This window comes from Electrona antarctica (genome assembly GCF_951216825.1).
Source record: "Electrona antarctica genome assembly, chromosome: 22".
Classification (NCBI taxonomy): Eukaryota; Metazoa; Chordata; class Actinopteri; order Myctophiformes; family Myctophidae; genus Electrona; species Electrona antarctica.
Genome location: NC_136805.1, coordinates 32,823,322 through 32,844,193, shown reverse-complemented (window position 1 = coordinate 32,844,193; position 20,872 = coordinate 32,823,322). Strand labels below are relative to the sequence as shown.

The window sequence follows — 20,872 nt, the reverse complement described above, 5'->3', positions numbered from 1 at the left end:
GATGCCCGAACCAAGGTTCTTTGTTTATGTATTTTATGCACGTGGGGTCGTGGGCACAGTCAGTCAATGTGACATTGCTGTTACAGTAAAAACTCTTGACAGAACTCGTGGTCTATCATTCTGATAGATTAGTCCTCATGATGTACTCTTTTCCTCTATTTTTACAGTTTCTGTAAAAAATAAAATAAATAAATCTGCCTGTTTGCCATTGGTTAAAGCTGAAGAGGTGGATGCAGACTATCCCCAAGAAGACATTAATACAATTCCATGATGTGTCTTTTGTTAGCAGTCAGTTTGAGCAATCACACTATAGAGCAGAGACTCCTCCCTAACATTAATGTTCTTCAAAGTCAGCCGTGCGCGTGTGTCTGTCCCATGACAGCGGAAGCTGCCGGTATTTCTTCTGGTGATCGCTTCAATGCAGCTTCAGCGACCGGAGATTTGAATAACTATACATGAAAAAAGGAGATCTCCAGATCCCGCGGGACAGACAAACGCTGATGTAATGTTGATACTTCTAGGAGAGAAGAGCAGCGCAAAGATGGCGGAGGCAAGAAAGGAGGGAAGATTAATCACGTCACTTTTTTGTGTATGTCAGCAGGAGGGATGCGGAGAGTGCAACTATTTCCTGGCTGGGGTGTTTTTTTCAGCACAGTATAAAAACAATACAATGAACAATACAAATATAAAATGGGGAAAGTGCTAGGCTGAGGTAAAAAGTGTGTGTGTGTGTGTGTGTGTGTGTGTGTGTGTGTGTGTGTGTGTGTGTGTGTGTGTGTGTGTGTGTGTGTGTGTGTGTGTGTGTGTGTGTGTGTGTGTGTGTGTGTGTGTGTGTGTGTTACACCACAGTTACACCATCTGTGTGCATGAGCGTGCGCACACTCTCACACACACACACACACACACACACACACACACACACACACACACACACACACACACACACACACACACACACACACACACACACTCTAGACGTGTGCATTGGCACTGCCCTCACAATTCACTCTTCGCTAAGTCCCACCCAAGCCCGTTCTTGGCCAATACCACGTTAGCGACGGTTACTATGTTAGGATCCTGGTCACGCTTTCAATGTTGGTCAAAATGTTTCAGCAGTGTCAATAAATATATTTGCTGTACAGCATGTGTGGACCTCAGAAAGATGGTTTGTTTTCTTACCTTGTTATGAGCAAACTAGTCCATTCCATGAATCAGTTTATGACATCAGGAAAACTTTTTATTTTCGTCTTTTGATAGATTTATAAAGTAACTATTTTGGTGTGAAGCGGTTCTGGTGTTCCCAACTCTCGTTTGTAAACAAGTCGCCATGCTGTTTGAGATGCACCCAGCTGCAGTCCCAGACATTTCTCCTAAAGTGTCTCCCTCAAACACGTCCAAAATTGTGTATGGTGTTTGCGACAAGTGGACGAGATCAAATACATTTGTTTAATGTTTACATCCAACGGCCTGAGACCGAGGCTACTTCAGAAGTGGGTGTACAGATTTGGACCAATCAGATCGTTTTGTAGGCAAACCGGAACTTCTTACCACACAAACTTGTCAGGGTTGCCAGGTCTGCTTATTTCCCGCTACTTTTGGCTTAAGGCTAATAATTAGTGTATGTAATACATTACCAAAACATGAATTATCATAGACATATGCCTACATAGTATTTATAATGATAAATGCATACAATCTTTTTATTATGATTATATATGGTCATATTATTGTGTTTGTTTTGGCTTGTTTTTCTTGATTTGGCTTTAAGAGTTGGCTTGTTTTTGGAGGTGGGTTGGCTTATTTCTCTCACACAATGTGGCAACACTGAAGTCAAAACAAAAACAAGACAACCTTGACATTTTTTATTAAAAATATAACCGCAGGAGTTTTCCTGATGTCATAAACGGTCAGAATCAGCTTAGTGTGCTAAAAGAGTGACTTTGAGAGCTGTTTCCCCGTTACAATGGAAGTCAATGAGAGCCTATTTTTATTTCTAATATGTACTATTAAACTGCACAACGGAGCGAAATAATTCATGGAATGGACTAGTTTGCTCACAACAAGGTAAGAAAACAAACCCTCTTTCTGAGGTCCACACATGCTGTACAGCAAATATATTTATTGACACTGCTTAAACATTTTGACCAGCATTGAAAGCGTGACCAGGATCCTAACATAGTAACCGTCGCTAACGTGGCATTGGCCAAGAACGGGCTTGGGTGGGACTTAGCGAAGAGCTAATTCAATTCGATTACAATTCACCAGGTAACGATTCGATTCTATAATGCATTGCAACGCATCACACTTTTCTAATATTTCTGCACAACATGGCATTCAGTCAATATGAGCAGTCGGATATACTGAACAACATATTTTATGTAGAATTATATTACATATATTACATATATTACAGATTATCGATTATATCACATTGCTGCACGGCCGAATCGCGGTGTATTGCTGTATTTTTTACACCACTAACACACACACACACACACACACACGCACACGCACACACACGCACCACCTCCACTGGTCTGAACTACACGCGTGGCAGCAGAATGCGTACAGATGATAAAGCACACAAAGTAAATAAATATCCCAGAGATGCCGTGGACTCCAGCTGTGTTGTAGAGATTATGAGTTCCCAAGTGTACGACTGACTGTTTATCTTCTACGCGCTGAATATTCCCTGTGCGCCCATTCTCTGGCCATCCGTTAAAAGTCTCCCGGCGTTGAAGCCACATGCAGACCCTGCCACGGCGGATGTGACTGAGTGATGGTATCAGCCGAATAGACTTAACACATTTTGACATGAGATCAGATTCTAAAAATGTCTTCTACGTCCTGACAGTTTTCTGAAAAAGCTATGTTTCTATGTTCTTTGATTTAAAAAAATCACACCTGTGTGAACTGAGTGGTGCAACTCCCCTCTATTGGTTCTCTGTATCGTTCCAATTTGTATCGTTCCAATTTCTTCTCTGTATCGTTCCAATTTCTTCTCTGTATTGTTCCAATTTCAGTTCCTATTAGTTCTCTGTATCGTTCCAATTTGTATCGTTCCAATTTCTTCTCTGTATCGTTCCAATTTGTATCGTTCCAATTTCTTCTCTGTATCGTTCCAATTTCAGTTCCTATTGGTTCTAACACGATCTCTCTCTCTCTGTTTCTGGCCCAACAGCGCCACTTTTGGTGCTCATTGGTACTGGTCACACACATAGTCACACACAAACACACATAGTTGAACACGGACATTGCTAGTTGAACACGGACATTGCTGTTCGTTGGAGTGGTTGCACCACTCAAAAAAATAGCAGACCTACAAGCTCGTAGCGCGCCACTCGGTGGCGCGCTATGAGCTTGTAGATCTGCTATTTTTCAATAGCTAAAGCATAACATAATGCTAACACCAAAACGGGTTCCCGCCCCAAAATGGGTTAATGGCTGTGGCTCAGACCCGGTTGTGGGTTGGGTTGGTTGGGGTCCGGTACATCTGCCCATCTTCAGGCCCTCTGGGGGGGGGGGGGAGATGCTGTGAATATGGCAGACACGGGTGGGATGTTATTGGTGGTTCCATGTTATCTGAGTGAGGCTCCGAGTAAAAGGCTGTCTGCTAAAGCGAAACGAACTCCGGGCTGTTTCCGCATGCCGAGTTACTGAGGGTAGCACATTTCAGGTAGAGAAACAACATGTGTGCATGGCACATGCACGCTCGCGCGCTCGCTCGCACACACACACACACACACACCCACGCACACACATCCGCACGGATACACCATCGGTCAGCGAGAAACGAGGCGGAGTTCAGTTCTCAACTTTGCACAGGGCTGTTGAACACAGATAAAGTGGTTTCTCTAGAGGATGTGTTCCGTGGTGAGTGGCTGTGAATTACAGCTTCCTGTGTAATTGGGTTATGGCACGTGTGCTACTGGCTGCTGGTGAGGGTAGGACATACTAATGTAGAGCCTCGTCCCACAGCATGAGGTATACCATAGACCCTGAGTTCCACACGATCCGCCACGCTAATCCACCACAAGGCATTCTAGCGTTCGCACAAAAGTTTGGAATGATACTGTTGTAATGGTAATTGGTGCATTTGTATAGCGCTTTTATACAAAGCGCTTTACATACAGTAGATTGTGCATTACATTCACCCATTCATACACAGATGGCAGAGGAAACCATGCAAGGCACCAAACCATCGGGAGCAATTAACCCATTTTGGGCGGGAACCCCTTCTGGTGTTTTAAGCATTATGTTATGCTTTAGCTGTTGAAAAATAGCAGATCTACAAGCTCATAGGCACTGAGTGCCGCGCTATGAACTTGTAGGTCTGCTATTTTTGAAAAATCATGAAAATGTGGCGCAAATCTTTGAATATATATTCTTTCTGAGCAAACGTTTTTAACTCAAATCTTTGCTTCTGGGGGGTCCCTGGAACACCATATTTTCACACACACACACACACACACACACACACACACACACACACACACACACACACACACACACACACACACACACACACACACTCACTCACTCACTCACTCACTCACTCACTCACTCACTCACTCACTCACTCACTCACTCACTCACTCACTCACTCACTCACTCACTCACTCACTCACTCACTCACTCACTCACTCACTCACTCACTCACTCACTCACTCACTCACTCACTCACTCACTCACTCACTCACTCACTCACTCACTCACTCACTCACTCACTCACTCACTCACTCACTCACTCACTCACTCACACACACACACACACACACACACACACACACAGGTGTTTTTGCTCAGTCAGGCGTCAGGGACAGAGAGGGGCTGTTACATAACACCGGAACGCCACAAACACTGGCCAGCTCAGGCGGAGCCACCCGCGGCCTGGGGCACGGCCATCAACAGCAGGGTCCGGGAGCTGCATGACAGTGACCATCTTGTGACCTGGGTATCAAGCCCCCAGGGAGGCTCTGCACTGTTGATGCACTCGGTCAGAGCGTGAACTGTGGAATTATGACGAGGAAACCCCGTGCAGCTGGGGTTTAACATTGAGCGCTCGGTTGCACTTCCACATTTGCCAACCAAAATTTGGTTCAGTCTCTATCTTTTTATTACTCTATGCTGGGTATGCTGGAGGGAGGGAATGGTTCTTGTTAATGGAGAATCAGTTGTACAGAAAGTGTGCGACGCACACATTTAGCTAGGGACTCCCCTAGCAAGGGGGGTGTGGGGGAGCCCCATATCAAGGTGTTAACTGTTTACCTGTGCTGTTGCCATGTCTACTTCTAATAAGAGCCTTTTTTAAACCAATGGTTCCTACATTTCTTTTGTGTTCACAACTCATGGGTTCGATCCCGGGCACCGCCAACTCAGCGTATGAGCAGCGCGGCTTGATGTCGTGCGGTAAGCACTGGGAGCTGATTGTAGGTGTTTTGCGCTCCACCTCAGCAATCCATCTCCCAGAGGTCTAGTGCATTGAAACGGGGATAGACTCCCGCACCCTGGCTGATTCCGACAACAAGTCTTTTTAGTCTGCTCTGAAGGAGGCTACTGCCGAAACACGTCAGCGTTCTCAAATAAACATGAGAAATTGCATCTGAGCCAGTCTTGCATCTTTTATTTTGGAGTGCCGCATTTTCCATTTAGTTGGTTTATGTTTTCGGTTATATTTAAAGCTGAGCACCCACTGCCTCAATCAAGGGCAGTTTCCAGAGGAAGCGCACCTGTTTTTTCTTTCTTTAACCGACAATAAGCCTCTCTGACTTACTTACTTACTTACTTGACCTGCATTTCGTGCATTACGCCTGCGGCCTATTAGGGCAGAAGTGTCCAGATAATATTGAATGAAGCGGCAGAAAAGGGCAATGGCGCCATCCTGGAGAAGGGCCAAGAATAAGGTGAATTGGTCTTCACTGCTGCTAAGTAGTAAAACCTAGTAGGGGTTAAAGTGTCTTGCTCAAGGACACTAAGCTCAGTATCGAACCGGGAACCCTCCGATTCCCAAGCGGCCGCTTTCACCTCCTGAGCCACTGCCGACGCTCGTCGCTCCATTTCCTTTCTGACATGTCACCTTTCCCCTCATCCACATCAATATCCATGTTTTCACGTCTCTCTCTCTCTCTCTCTGTCTCTGATGGAAGACTGGTGTCAGTGTGTAGTGCTGGTGTTTGTTTAGAGTGATGTTTTATTTGTCCAGAGCCAGCATATGTGGTGTAGCGGCACGCACACACGCACGCACACACGCACACACACACACACACACACACAGTAATGAAATGTATTTGCATAGAACTATTGAAAAATGGAAATAACGTAAGTAAAATTACCTCAAAATTGTACAGTACTTGAGTAACGTACTTAGTTACTTTCCACCACTGACGGTAGGAGCGTGCACACTCCCAACAGATGGCTCTACTGTTATATAATGTATGTGTGGGACCGTGGCCTCTTCCAGACGCTGTAGGTCACATTTGCATCTTACTCAGAATGCTCTTTGTTCGCTGATATGCTGATGTCTACTGGCCATATCGCGTCCTACTGTATCTATGGCTTCTTTGTGTGTGTGTGTGTGTGTGTGTGTGTGTGTGTGTGTGTGTGTGTGTGTGTGTGTGTGTGTGTGGCGTGCGTGCGTGCGCGAATGTGTGCGTGTCAGTCAGTTCTCCGAGGGCATCCCAGCTTGTTCCATTTCTGCTCCGAGGTGTCAGACTGAGTATTTTGTGTTTTTCCCCCTATTTGCTACCATGGATGTATATTTATATTTCTCAGAGCGTCCCAGAAATTTGTATTTTTTGGTATATTGTTGTATATTTAATAATTAATAATAATAATGAAATCATGAAAAAAAACTGAAAAGAAAACGTGCACAATTCACCCTTTGTCAAGTCCCGCCTGTGGTTGTGCCCCTCTTCGCACCCATTGGTTGAACTCCTTCCTCTCATCCACTACCATTGAAATAAGGTGTTTTTCAGTTGCTTCGTATTGATATTCTTCAATTCCTATTTTAAACAAGGCAGCAAGAACCTGCTGGTTAGTCAGTCAGGAACCAATCAGAAGGCTGACAAATGGTGAATTCACTTTATCATACCAAATCAGTATTACAGTTCAGATGAACCCTGATTAAGACTTTATAGTCGAAACGTTGCTTTCCTTTTTAAATGAAACTTTTTGCATCGTGGCTAAACGCTGTGTGGACTCATCCTTGTCAACACTATTAGACTACCTGCTGTGGTCAGCAGCACCTCATCAGCATACTGTAGGTGTGCGCTCCGCTCCCACTTTTGTCTTTTCCAGACGGAGTATTTCGCTCACGGCGAGTAGAAAATAGCAAATTATGTAATCAACCCGGCCGCCACTCCCCGCCTCCTTTTCTAGTTTAGACAGGAAACACTCACGTCAAAGTAGATTAACAATTTTTTGCAACAAATGGAATACAGTTAAACTTGGCATTAAAGGCTCTCTGCTCTGGGGGATGTTCTCTGAATTTTGTCGAAGCAGCATGCTAAGCAAAATCAGGGAACGTTAGCAAAAAACCCCATGGGTATACAAGAACAGGCACATATCAAGACAAGTTAATGAGATTAAATTTGAGTCATGCAAACTTGAAACATACAACTTGAATGCATTTTAACATTAAAGCAGATTAGAGCTACTGTATGCAACATTGAATTCTAGTTAACTTTTATTGTGACCGTAGTTTACTATGAAAACCTGCATCTCCCGGTGTGACACGCTCCATATATGGCCAATACAGAATTCATTCCATATGTTGATCTGACCCCCCATGCATGCCAAAGCACCAGTGCTCGCCCAGCAGTCTGCCGTCACCCAGGTTTATGCGTGCACGTTGCGTCTTACAGGTTTATCTATAGTTTTTCCTGCATTGTTAAGCCCAAACCACACCAAAGGGTCGGGTGGGGACAAAACTCATTGAGTTGCAATGAGTTGCATTGGTGTGGTCTACCTTAAAAAACGTTTTGTCCCAACCTGACCCTTTGGTGTGGTTTGGGCTTTATGGGCTCCATTTTCGTCACCGCTAAACCCCTTATCCCTAAACTTCTTTGCCTTTTTTCTTTTTACTATTTTGCAAAACATTTTTGAACAATTAAAATGGCCAGTCTACAAGCTCACAACGTGTCAATCTAGATTGGCTAGCTGAACTATTCAAAAATGTTTTTCACAATAGTAAAAAGGGCAAAGAAGTTTAGGGATAAGGGGTTTAGCGGTGACGAAAATGGAGCCCTATATCTCTTGAAATATCTCTCTCTGTCCTGTCTTGATGGCATTCTGAAACATGAACTTCCCCCTCTCCTCGCTCTCTCTCTCGCTCTCTCTCTCTCCGTCTGTCTCTCTCTCTCTCTCTCTCTCCGTCTGTCTCTCTCTCGCCTCTCTCTCTCTCTCTCTCTCTCCGTCTGTCTCTCTCTCCACCCTGCTGGCTGTGTAGTACTACTTGTTTTGGCTTGTTTCCAGGCATGCAGGTGCCTCTACGCCAGTCCACGGTTCCCTTACCTGGCTGTTAGCACTGGCTCTTTAGCACTGGCTGTTTAGCACTGGCTGTTTAGCACTGGCTGTTTAGCACTGGCTCTTTAGCACTGGCTGTTTAGCACTGGCTGTTTAGCACTGGCTGTTAGCACTGGCTGTTTAGCACTGGCTGTTTAGCACTGGCTGTTTAGCACTTATAGCAGACCGAGTGTACTGCGGCTGCTCATCGGCAGTGGCGGAAAAAGTACTCACATTTTGTACTTAAGTAAAAGTATCAATATACTGCAATGTAGAAATACTCTGTATCAAGTATAAGTTCATAATTCAAAATGTACTTGAGTAAAAGTACAAAAGTATTGGCATTAAAATCCATTCATTGTGCAGAATCTGTGTCCCATTTCACAAGTTTTCACGTCTATAAAATGTATAGAAATCTTTTGTAAATAGCAAGCTTGTAGATCGGCTATTTTCAAATGGCCGAAATGTACATAGGGCTGAAGGGGTTAATGTATGTTTTGTGAATAATCAAAATCTACAAAGTAACTAGTAACTAAAGCTGTCAAATAAATGTAGTGGAGTAAAAGTACAATATTTGCCTCTGAGATGTACAGTGGAGTAGAAGTAAATTGGAAATATTCAAAATAAACACATACTTCAAAATTGTACTTAAGTACAGTACTTACAGTAAGTAAATGTATTTACTACTTACCGGTAGTTACAGGTTGTCGGCAGCAGTCACCTGCCTGTCCTTCTATGCTGCGGCCGCCCACAGGGAGAGAGAGATGCAGGGTCACTCATTGGAATAGGGATCCCCATCACTATTTGTTAATATTACATGATACTACAAAAAATGTAGTTGTCAGGCAGAGAGAATATGCATTTACAATGTGTGGTGTTAAGACATGTGCATTCGTCTTAGAGACAAATCATATTACAAACTGCACTTGATTTGTATCCTGCATTGACAAATGCTCGTGGTAATATCTACCACGCTCCAAGATGGAGCGGGCAAAGGGAGCTGCCCGAGTTTCATTATTTCACCACTGGAAGAGCTTTGCTGCCTTGGTTCTCGGTGGTTTCTCCAGAAGGGATCACTGAAGGGATCAAATCCGGCATTGCTCGTGCTCGAATGGACGAGCGGCTTATCAGAGCAGAGCAGGCCTCAACATTGTGAGCCTCTAATCATCAACGGCTAGCGTGGAATTGCCAAGATTTGGCAAAAAGGGAAAAATGATGTACATAGGGTTTAAGTGGTTAAAGTCATCACAATTTACAATTTACAGTTGTAAATCAGAAGTGAATGGTCATCACAAAAGAACTCTCTTGCAGAGACAGATTTTGTATTATGAGTTTAGATAAGTAAGTCCACGTAAGTCCGTTTCATGATGTTTTTTCGCTTCAGAAATTAAATCCAAGTTGCAACCATGCAGTAGACTCCAGACTGGTGATTGTCGGATAATAACATTCGAAGCGGGTGAATATGCTGACAGGGCGGTGATAACCCCTAATGTTTACTGCAAGGATGTCAGCAAGCTGTCAGTCATTGTTAATCATTTGGCTTAGGTGATTGGTTAGCTCATTATACTGCCAGTTGACGTTGAGGGTAGTGCTGCACGATTCTTGCTCGAATGTGAATCTCGATTTTCCTCCACAAGAATTGAGATCACGATTGTTTCTCTTTCTTTTTGTCATGAAACTGACTAAATGAATAAATGACTTTGGGCTGTAGTTGCTGAACATTATTACCTTCAAAATGTACGTGACACCCACAGTATAGTGGGCTCCATGGAGTGGGTGTGGGTTAGCCTGGCTAATAAGCCAGACTCAAATCACACTGTCGTGTGGTATTTGAGTCTGGAGATGCTGTGTATGGATCTTGTTTCCCGGGGGGCGGGTTCAAACATTTTCTCTTTGACGCAATTGGTCAGAGCTACTGTCAGTCAAAGGTCTCAAGCATTGAACGTCACTGTACCAAAGCCCGCCCATATTGCATACTGTGTCCCGATTGGCCACAACAGTTCTCTGGTGTAGGAAATGGGCGTACAATTGAGCCTCTCCAGACCGTAATCCGCCGGCAGGCCATTTTTTTTGCCAACGGCTGATTCGGTCTGGCTTATTAGCCAGGCTAGGTGTGGGTGCCAGTCTCTCTCTTGTCGGTGCCACTGTGGGTGTGGGTGCCAGTCTCTCTCTTGTATAGCAAAAACATACAAGTAACTATTATAAATTGGACAGCCAACTAGTGCTGCACGATCCTTGCAAAAATTTAGAAATGAGATTGCATAGGTGTCTGAATCTAGATCGCAATCTTTTTTCGATTAATCGCGCAGCACTAGTTGCGGTTTCTCGTCCTCACACCACGGTAACTCACACACGGCAAACGCAGTAAACGTGCGCGTGAGAAGTTAGATTTGCTTGCCATCGCTCAACAGAACGGATTACAAAGAGACTGGGAACACTGCAATTTCCTCCTCTGCCTGGATTCGTCCAGACTTGAGCATGTGTGCTGCTGCTTGCTCGGAGTGTTGAGTGCTGGAGAGAATCTCCAGGGGAGTTTTTGCACTGCAGAGTACACGGTTGTTGCCGGGTGCACTCTCCTCTCCCCCTGCACAGACCCCTCTCTCTCTCTCTCTCTCTCTCTCTCTCTCTCTCTCTCTCTCTCTCTCTCCAAAGCCGTCTCCCTTTTCATAATTTAGTCATCACAACGTGTTTCAGCTCTTCTTCGCCTCGGGAGGCTAAAAATGTCTTCCACCTCCGAGCTGATGCCTGGTGGAGAGAGAGGCAGATTTGACAGAGCTACAGTATAGTTAGCAGAGCCACACAAGCAAGAGAGAGAGAAAAGGAGCAGCTCAGCTGAAAAGCATCTTGGTGCAACTCCCTCCCTGCTGCTTCCACTGAGAAAGTGGTCTGCTCCGCATGGCATTCTGTGCTATATAGTTATTTGGTCAACCCATTAAGACCTGAGGCCGATTCTACAAATTCTACAGTTTTCTGAAAAACCTGTTTCTACTGTACGTACTGTATGTCAGTGGTGCTCAAACATTTTCATGTCAAGGACCCCCAAAATGATATGTAATTGGCTGCCGATACCCATCTGAAAATATTTTGTTCCAGGGACCACGAGAAGCAAAGATTTGAATTAGAAAATGTTATTTTCGAAAAAAAATAGCAGATCTACAAGCTCGCAGCACGCGCTATGAGCTTGTACATCTGCTATTTTTCAAAAGCTAAAGTATAAAATTATTGTTAATGTGGTCAAATGCTAAAGTGACACATGCGTTCCAGGTCTTATAATGGGTTAAAGACTAGCTGTCTTTGAGAGGAATGACCTTTTAGCACCACACATTAATTTTGTCTCCCATAAGATGTAGGCTCATTACAGCTGAGACGAGGGAGATTCTCTATTTGCCCCACACACACACTCTGCTTCATTAAGAAGAGCTTGAGTCAATGGCATTGATTTCACCCAGCTAGCCAACAGCAACGAACGGCCGGGGAAAACCTGCCACAAGACGGTATTCTGTGTATGTACGAGATAGAGCACCTCTGTCGATTGACTGATTGTTGGCTCACTTATTACGATCGGTGATGGATTTACTGAACATCCTCATTAGTTGTTAAACGACACCGTATGCAATGGTAACACACACTAGAATAACTATAGATAGGCACTAGCCTACAGCTGCCTATCTAGTTTTTCATACACATTTTTTGAGTGGTGCAAACCACTCCAACAACTGGCTTTGTACCCGTGTACCCGTGTTTGTTCGTACCAAAAAAACGAGCATGGTTGCTATGGTTAGTATGTGACGTCACTGACATCACAGATATCACGTCAGAGTGAATCAATCTCTATATAATCAATCTTTGTCTGTATCTATGTTTGTGTCTATGTATGTGTGTACCTGTACGTGTGTGTACCTGTACGTGGGACCCAAAAAAATGAGCATGGTTACTATGGTCACTGACATTACGTCAGACCACAGCTGATCAGGCTATATAAGACCTTGCACCACTCAGTTCACACGGGTGTGATTTTTGATACATACCTACCTATGTTATTTGATGTCTTTCTTTCATTTGCACAAGAGACTGAGGAACTCTGCCTTCATTTGCACACAGCACACTATAAAGTATTGATATTTGTTTTGATATTTGATCATTGTACTCCAATCTTTTCAACCACAGTATAACCCTGGGGTCCTGTTTTTGTCCATGTCGTTATATGCGAACATTCTCCAATAGCCTAGGTGTTGTATATGCTTAATATGCGAACATACTCAATAGCCTAGGGTATATACAGTAGGCTAGCATTAGCCTAGGCCCTAGGCTAATGCTGGTCGGAGCGTTTCGGAAATTGCGACTGTTCAGCTGTCTGCCATAACCTAACCCTATACAGCAGGGGTGCCCACACATTTATGACGTGAGATCTACTTTCAAAATGACCAGCTCAACAAGATCTACCCACTGAAAATAGGGAGGGGGGAGAAATTATGACAGGCAGTTTCTGCTGTCAAAATATGTCCCCCCCGTATTTAACTTAAACGCCCAATGCATTCTCAATGGCAATAGCACAAACTTTGGCATGCTACTAGTCCTACATACTTACACCTAGAAACCCCATTCAAACCTATTTAGGTTCATCTTACGGTGGACATGTTTGCCTGAAAAGAAATCTTTGAAATGTTTCATAGTTTTAGAAATATAGTGCTTTCAAATTTGAGAAATGTATAATGGGGCTCAATGGCAGCTCTATGGCACGTCAAAAAAAATACTTTCACCTAGAAACTCTATTCACACATTTTATAATTCAGCTTACTGTGGAGACACATGCTGGAACTTTTTACTTTGAAATGATTTGTAGTTTCTGAGTTATTTAACTTAAACGCCCAATGCATTCTCAATGGCAATAGCACAAACTTTGGCATGCTACTAGTCCTACATACTTACACCTATAGAAACCCCATTCAAATCTATTTAGGTTCATCTTACGGTGGACATGTTTGCCTGAAATGGAATCTTTGAAATGTTTCATAGTTTTAGAAATATATAGTGCTTTCAAATTTGAGAAATGTATAATGGGGCTCAATGGCAGCTCTATGGCACGTCAAAAAAATCACTTTCACCTAGAAACTCCATTCACACATTTTATAATTCAGCTTACTGTGGAGACACATGCTGGAACTTTTTACTTTGAAATTATTTGTAGTTTCTCAGTTATTTAACTTAAACGCCCAATGCATTCTCAATGGCAATATCACAAACTTTGGCATGCTGCTAGTCCTACATACTTACACCTAGAAACCCCATTCAAACCTATTTAGGTTCATCTTACGGTGGACATGTTTGCCTGAAAAGGAATCTTTGAAATGTTTCATAGTTTTAGAAATATATATTTTAAGGAAAGGACACTTCGACACCAACTCTGGGGGAGCCCGGGTTCGAACTGGCAACCTTGCAGTTACCATCCAGCCACTCTACCCCCTGAGCCACCGCTGCCCTGTTTTGGTTTGGTTTTACTATAGTTTATGACAGAATGGAGAGAGAAAGCTAAATTCATTGACAAAGTACATTTGGAATTTGTCACCCATCCTACACACCCTATAGTATAGGGTGTGTAGGATGGGTGACAAATTCCAATAGTATGGTATACAGGTATGCTTAATTTATACACAATTAGTAAGAGAAATCTATGAAAATCTGGGAACTAAATCGTTACCAAGAAATTTCTTCACCAATGTGTTTCTAAAGGTGTCTAATAACATGTACTAAAAGTTTGAAATTCAACTCCCGTGGGAAAATTGAGTTATTAGCACAATATGTGACCATACCCATAACATCCTATATAAGGCAAAAAAGTCCAAATTTCATCATTCTTTAAGTAGCATGTGACATATGAAACTAGGGTGATTTCATGATTCTGAATCCATTCCAAGCATTAGTTTTGCACAAAAAACACTCCTTGGGAGGAAAACGGCCACACAAACGTGATGAGGTCAGCACATTTGGTCAACTGGATATGGCCTAATTTAGCCAAGGAGTGTTTTTTGTGCAAAACTAATGCTTGGAATGGATTCAGAATCATGAAATCACCCTAGTTTCATATGTCACATGCTACTTAAAGAATGATGAAATTTGGACTTTTTTGCCTTATATAGGATGTTATGGGTATGGTCACATATTATGCTAATAACTCAATTTTCCCACGGGAGTTGAATTTCAAACTTTTAGTACATGTTATTAGACACCTTTAGAAACACATTGGTGAAGAAATTTCTTGGTAACGATTTAGTTCCCAGATTGGTCAAATACCTGATAAAATGCCCTTACTAAATGTCTAGCTGATCTAAAAGCTCCGTGTTAGGCTCTAAAATTAAACTGCAAAGTGTGGGTAGCAAATGCTTGCATTAGAATAATTTCATCCACTCTTTTATACCTGTAAACAAAATTAAGTTGAATATCCTCCTCTCCTCTCCTCTCCTCTCCTCTCCTCTCCTCTCCTCTCCTCTCCTCTCCTCTCCTCTCCTCTCCTCTCCTCTCCTCTCCTCTCCTCTCCTCTCCTCTCCTCTCCTCTCTCCATCCCATTAATGCAAGCTATAGCTACAGTACAGTATATATCTTTAGTGCTGTGCTGTGTCTTGCTATTCACGTCGTTCACCACCTACACCTCCTTGACACCTCCCTGGAGAAATCCCTGCAGGTATACTGTATATGATGATTAGATAATATATTAAACCTCTCCACCTCCATTCTCTCTCTCTCTCTCTCTCTCTCTCTCTCTCTCTCTCTCTCTCTCTCTCTCTCTCTCTCTCTCTCTCTCTCTCTCTCTCTCTCTCTCTCTCTCTCTCCAATCGGAATCCAATCGACGGATGCATAGGACGTGTGTACAGAGTAAAAGTGGCCATGTTTTCCCGGCACCACAGAGCTCCTATTTTGAAGGAATCCCGGGAATGATTGTGTTAATATAAAGTTATCTTATAGGATGTCCTGGCAGACTGGGAGTCAGTGAGCAGGCCTTTAAAGGGACAAAAATATATGTTAATGACGTTTAGAAGATTTAGAACACTTTCCTGGGGGTCTTTGTGTGTGTAATATATGATTTTAGATATTTTAGATTTTAGCAGTGAGCCCAGTGTCTCTGATGTCATGGACACTGGGCTCACTTACTTCCTGGACTACATGTTGTCTCATGCAGTAAGACAGCCCTCCCCCTGTCCACAAGGAGGAGCAGTGCACCAAAGCATTATGGGAATTGTAGTCCAGGAAGGAAGTGAGCCCAGTGTCCATGACATCAGAGACACTGCTAAAATCTAAAATACCATATTACACACATAAAGACCCCCAGGAAAGTGTTCTAAATCTTCTAAACGTCATTAACATATATTCTTTTTGCAAAAAGGGTGAATTTTCCCTTTAATGAGCCCAGTTTAAATACTTTGTTTTCACATGCGCGGGTGGCCCTACGTGCACATAGAGATAATAGAGCACGCACATCCACTAACTAAAACGCCAGGTGCTGGACCGAGGTAAATAATAGAAAAGAAAATAAAGTCTGCACAACTGGACTGAACTCCAAACTCAATAATTTATTTTCTCACCACAGTGGACCAGTGTGCGGACCTTATTCTCTTTCCTACTTGCACGTCTCTCAAATATTACATAACAGACAGGCTATCTCCACAGTCACGGTGTCTCTCCCATGCACGTGCTACTGTGCTGTTATTATTTAGCATCTAAATAAAGATTACAACCAGAGGGAGTCTAAAACATGAAGCCCAGTAGAGGTGGAGTGCTCGGTCTCTGTCTTCTGGGGTGACTGTGGCTCAAGAGGTAGAGCAGGTCGTCCAATGATCCATGGGTCGGCGGTTCGAATCCCGGCTCCTCCTGTCTACATGTCGAAGTGTCCTTGGGCAAGACACTGAACCCCAAATTGCTCCCGATGTGCTGGTTGGTACCTTGCATGGCTTCCGCTGCAATCGGTGTATAAATGTGTGTGTGAATGGGTGAATGTAATGCACAATCTATGTAAAGCGCCTTGGATAAAGGCGCTATATAAATGCACCATTTACCATTTACCATTTTCCCTGCTCAATACAATATAATTAAATCTGGATGTTACAAAAACCTGCTTGGCAGTTCACTTCACACTACTAAAAAGGCTATTGACTGATTTAGCAAAGCTGGCAGTATCAAGTGCCTTAAGTTGAACACCCGATTTCTGAAAGCCGTCAGCTTGTTGAACAAGGTCTGCACCGCCTGCCGCCAGACTGGCCTGCTGTACTGAAACACTGGCCCTTACCTCAGTCTGTTCTCCTAACCATATTTTAGTCATAAAATAGTCTTAGTCTTTTGAATAAAGTCTTTTGAATCAAATTTCATTTAGTTTTAGTCAAATTTTAGTCATCTGGAATGTTTTGGTTTTAGTCTAGTTGTAGTCTACTAAATCTACAGTGACGTGCTATGAGCTTGTATGTCTTCTATTTTATTATAAGCTTATAATGTCTCTGTCTGTCTCTCTCATTCTCTCTCTCTCTCTCTCTCTCTCTCTCTCATTGTCTCTGCCCAATCAGACAGACAAAGAGTCCACTCACTCAGGGCCATGTCGTACCAGCATCCAGATGATTAGCTTTGACTTGGTATTCTGTGTGTGTGCATGTGATGTACGTACACTACAGTATGTATGTACACACACACTGTACATACTGAACGTGTGTGCACGTGGGGATAGGGGTGGCACTGTTTATGTCACGGGCCTCCTCATCATGAGTAACAGATTGCCTGCAGCTGCAAATCTCTCCATGAGGACCTCATGGATAAACAGAGATTTGCAGCTGCAGGCAATCTGTTACTGTGGTTACCACATCATTTCTGAATCTGTGGCAAGATGAAAAATACTAATGTCTCACTCACTGCACAGAAACCTCCGTCCAAAAAATAAAAAATAAATAAATGACACAATAGAAAAGCCACATGTGTGGGCGGGTGGCTGGCTGGCTGGCTTTTCCAAAATTAAAGTGTGGGGAGGGACAGAGAGAGATATGGAGAATGATGATAAATGGACAGAGACAATTATTCACGCATAGAAAATTATGCAGAGGGTGGAACGGCGTTTTAAATAAACATCATGAATAAACTTGATGAATATTTCAGTATGATTACACTTAGCCTATTGCTTTCAGTATTAGGACACATCACATCACTCTTCCAGCTTTACGCTTTTATGCTTGGTTACATGCTGAAAATAGCAGATCTACAAGCTCACTTGTGAGCCTGTAGATCAGGGGTTTTCAATTGATTGTGAAAGAGGGACCACCACCCTGACTTAGAATCACCCTGGGATCACTGTTGTGTTGGGTGGGGACATAATATGGGCTAAGATTTGTGCTTTTGCAACACTTGCTGCTATGCATCCCATGTGTACACATGATACATCCCACTGTTTCTCAACCAATGGTCCATTGATGACTATTAATAATCTCCTAGTAATAATGACTCAACCAGACAATCCGGTGCACTCTTCCCTGCTGAGATTGTAACTCCCCTTTTCTGTTGAATTTCTAGACCTCCAACTTGTCAATGACTACATGGACGGTCATTCATAGGTCAATGATCATTCAGTTCACTGATCATTCAGTACACACACACACACACACACACACACACACACACACACACACACACACACACACACACACACACACACACACACACACACACACACACACACACACACACACACACACACACACACACACACACACACACACACACACACACATGCCCAGGACCATGCAAAACAAGAAAAGGAAAAAAGAAGAAAAGTACTAGTTGGATTCCATTTAATTTCTTAGATGTTCAGGCCGTACTGAGCTAGTATTTTTCTGTTCAACTCGGGTGCTCAACAGCAAAACACTTGATGAGAAATCTTAGATGTATTTGGGTTTAAAATGTGACAAACCCAGTGTAGTGCACAATATGCAAGTCATTTCCAAACATTATGAACCCCATCTGGACTGTGTCTATACTGTACCAATAATAACAAGCACATGGTGGTAGTAATTGGCTGTGTAATCGAATCCCAGGTGGTCCATGTCATTGAGACATCAAACACGGTTGCAATAATAAAACTGTGCTCGTTTCAAAGATACAATTATTATAATTGTATCTTGTTTCAAAGATATAATTATACTGAGATGAGACACTCGCTCAAGATCGTCCTCTGTCTCTCTCCCTACAATGATGTTAACCAGCGGTGGAAAGTTACTAAGTACATTTACTTACTTATGTACAATTTTTAGGTATTTGTACTTTCCTTGAGTATTTCCAATACTTTTACTTCTACTCCACTACATCTCAGAGCTTGTAGATCTGCTATTTTAAAAACATTTATACATTTGAAAACTTGAAATGAGACATTCTGCATAATAAGTACTTTCTACTTTTGATAGCCTAAAGTACATTTGATACCAATTTGTACTTTTACTCAAGTACATTTTGAATTACAGACTTTTACTTGTATAACTGAGTAGTTCTACATTGCAGTATACTTTTACTTTTCCACAAAAGCTTTACCTTCACCCAGGTGAAAGCCACAATAGCGAAAATCCCATTAGGCAAACCACACTAAAAGGGCTGATTCATACATAGTATGCTGTACATTTGGGGGTGTTATTTAATTTTTTATTCTTTTTTGCAATGAAAAGCCTTGCTGTGTGTCTGTAGTAAGTATGATGGAGCTAAATGGATGTGTGGATGTTTGAGTCTGTTTTCCCATGCTGTGGTTCATGCTATGCTGCATGGCTGGCTCCCCGCCAGGCTTGTGATTCATAACAGTTGGATTTCCATGATTGCTATATTATTCTGCAGAGTGTCAAAGACATTCATCAGGCAGGGTGATGTCTGTACTCTGTAGTGTAACGTGTGTGCAATTTCTGCAATTTCTGGCTCACTCCATCATTTGGAAATTCTACTGGCAAATGAATACCCCAAGAATCAAGCTGACCTGACTCTAGTCTAAACCATTAGGAGGTCTGGAAGCACCACATTTCCTCAGTCCTCACTACTCATTGGCTATACCAGCTACAATATACCGGCTACAGTATATTCAAATGGATTCACCACCAACACATTTCTATTTCAGACCTAACATTTCTTATAGTATCAATCATCATCCCTGTTTGAAAGGGTTAGTTCAACACTCTGAAGCGATATTGCCCTTTGCCCCTGTTAAGTGTTGACTTGATGCCATATGTAGTCCTGAAGAAAGCAAGGATGTTACAGAGACACTGGAGATGGAGTCACTTGGAGGGGGGAGGGAGGGAAGAGGGGTGAAAAAAAGATCCTGGGAACTGCACTTGTGTCCTATGTATACATAGAAATGCTGTTATTGTACTGCTTTTTCCAAATAAAATAAATATTATAAAAAAGAAAAGAAAGGGTTAGTTCAGATTTTTGGACTTAAAGCTGTAGGAAATACTTGCCATTAATATAGTGGTTGCAAAGGTTTTCATTGATTGCCTGAGTCACCAAATGACTACTTAATATTCACCCAAACCAGACCAGAACTCCTACCACTCCCACCATTGCATCATGTGACTGCATATAGGCCTGGTAAAATACCCCAGGGGTGTGACGTTACGTTAACATATCACGCTCGGTGTCGTCCTGCAGATGGCGCTCCGCTGAGTGAGCTGTCGTGGTCCACGTCCTTGGCGGTGGTGGCTGTCTCCCTGGCCGGCCTCTTCACCCTCCTCTTCCTCATGCTGGTGTGTCTCTGCTGCAGGCGGAAGAGGAGCAGCAATGGAGGCTTCAAGGTGGGTTACTGTCTGCACGCACGCACGCACGCACGCACCCACGCACGCACGCACGCACGCACGCACGCACGCACGCACGCACGCACCTTTTCACCTTCATCTTCCTCATGCTGGTCTGTATCTGCTGCAGGAGCAACGCAGGCTTCAAGGTGGGTGTCTACACACGCACCATCAGTGGTCATTTATACAAATGGGACCAAATGGACCCACACACATGCATGTTTAACTCTGAGAGTGTACAAATGGAACCAAATGGACCCGCACACATGCATGTTTAACTCTGAGAGTGTACAAATGGAACCAAATGGACCCGCACACATGCATGTTTAACTCTGAGAGTGAGAAGGTAGGAGTAGGCGTGCATTATATACAACGAACATTGAACAAGCTGCTTTTACAATGAGGGTAATCATCTAGTGACACACCCACCACAACTCTGAGAGTGTACAGATGGAACCAAATGGACCTGTGCGGGTCCATTTGGTTCCATTTGTACACTCTCAGTGTAGAATCAACAATAAATTAACAATATTAGTGTACTGTACAGTGGACACATTGCACACAAATAATTGTCCATT

The 20,872-nt window shown here is 43.0% G+C and overlaps 1 protein-coding gene across 2 annotated transcripts in view; it reads left to right on the top strand.

Annotated features, from left to right (window-relative positions):
• aatkb (apoptosis-associated tyrosine kinase b) overlaps positions 1-20,872 on the top strand; it is a 78,688-nt gene that overhangs the window by 23,666 nt on the left and 34,150 nt on the right. For both annotated transcript variants that reach the window (XM_079493666.1, XM_079493667.1), the window contains exon 2: positions 20,152-20,294. In XM_079493666.1, the coding sequence (XP_079349792.1) occupies positions 20,152-20,294 (143 nt within the window). The remainder of the gene's footprint in view (positions 1-20,151; positions 20,295-20,872) is intronic.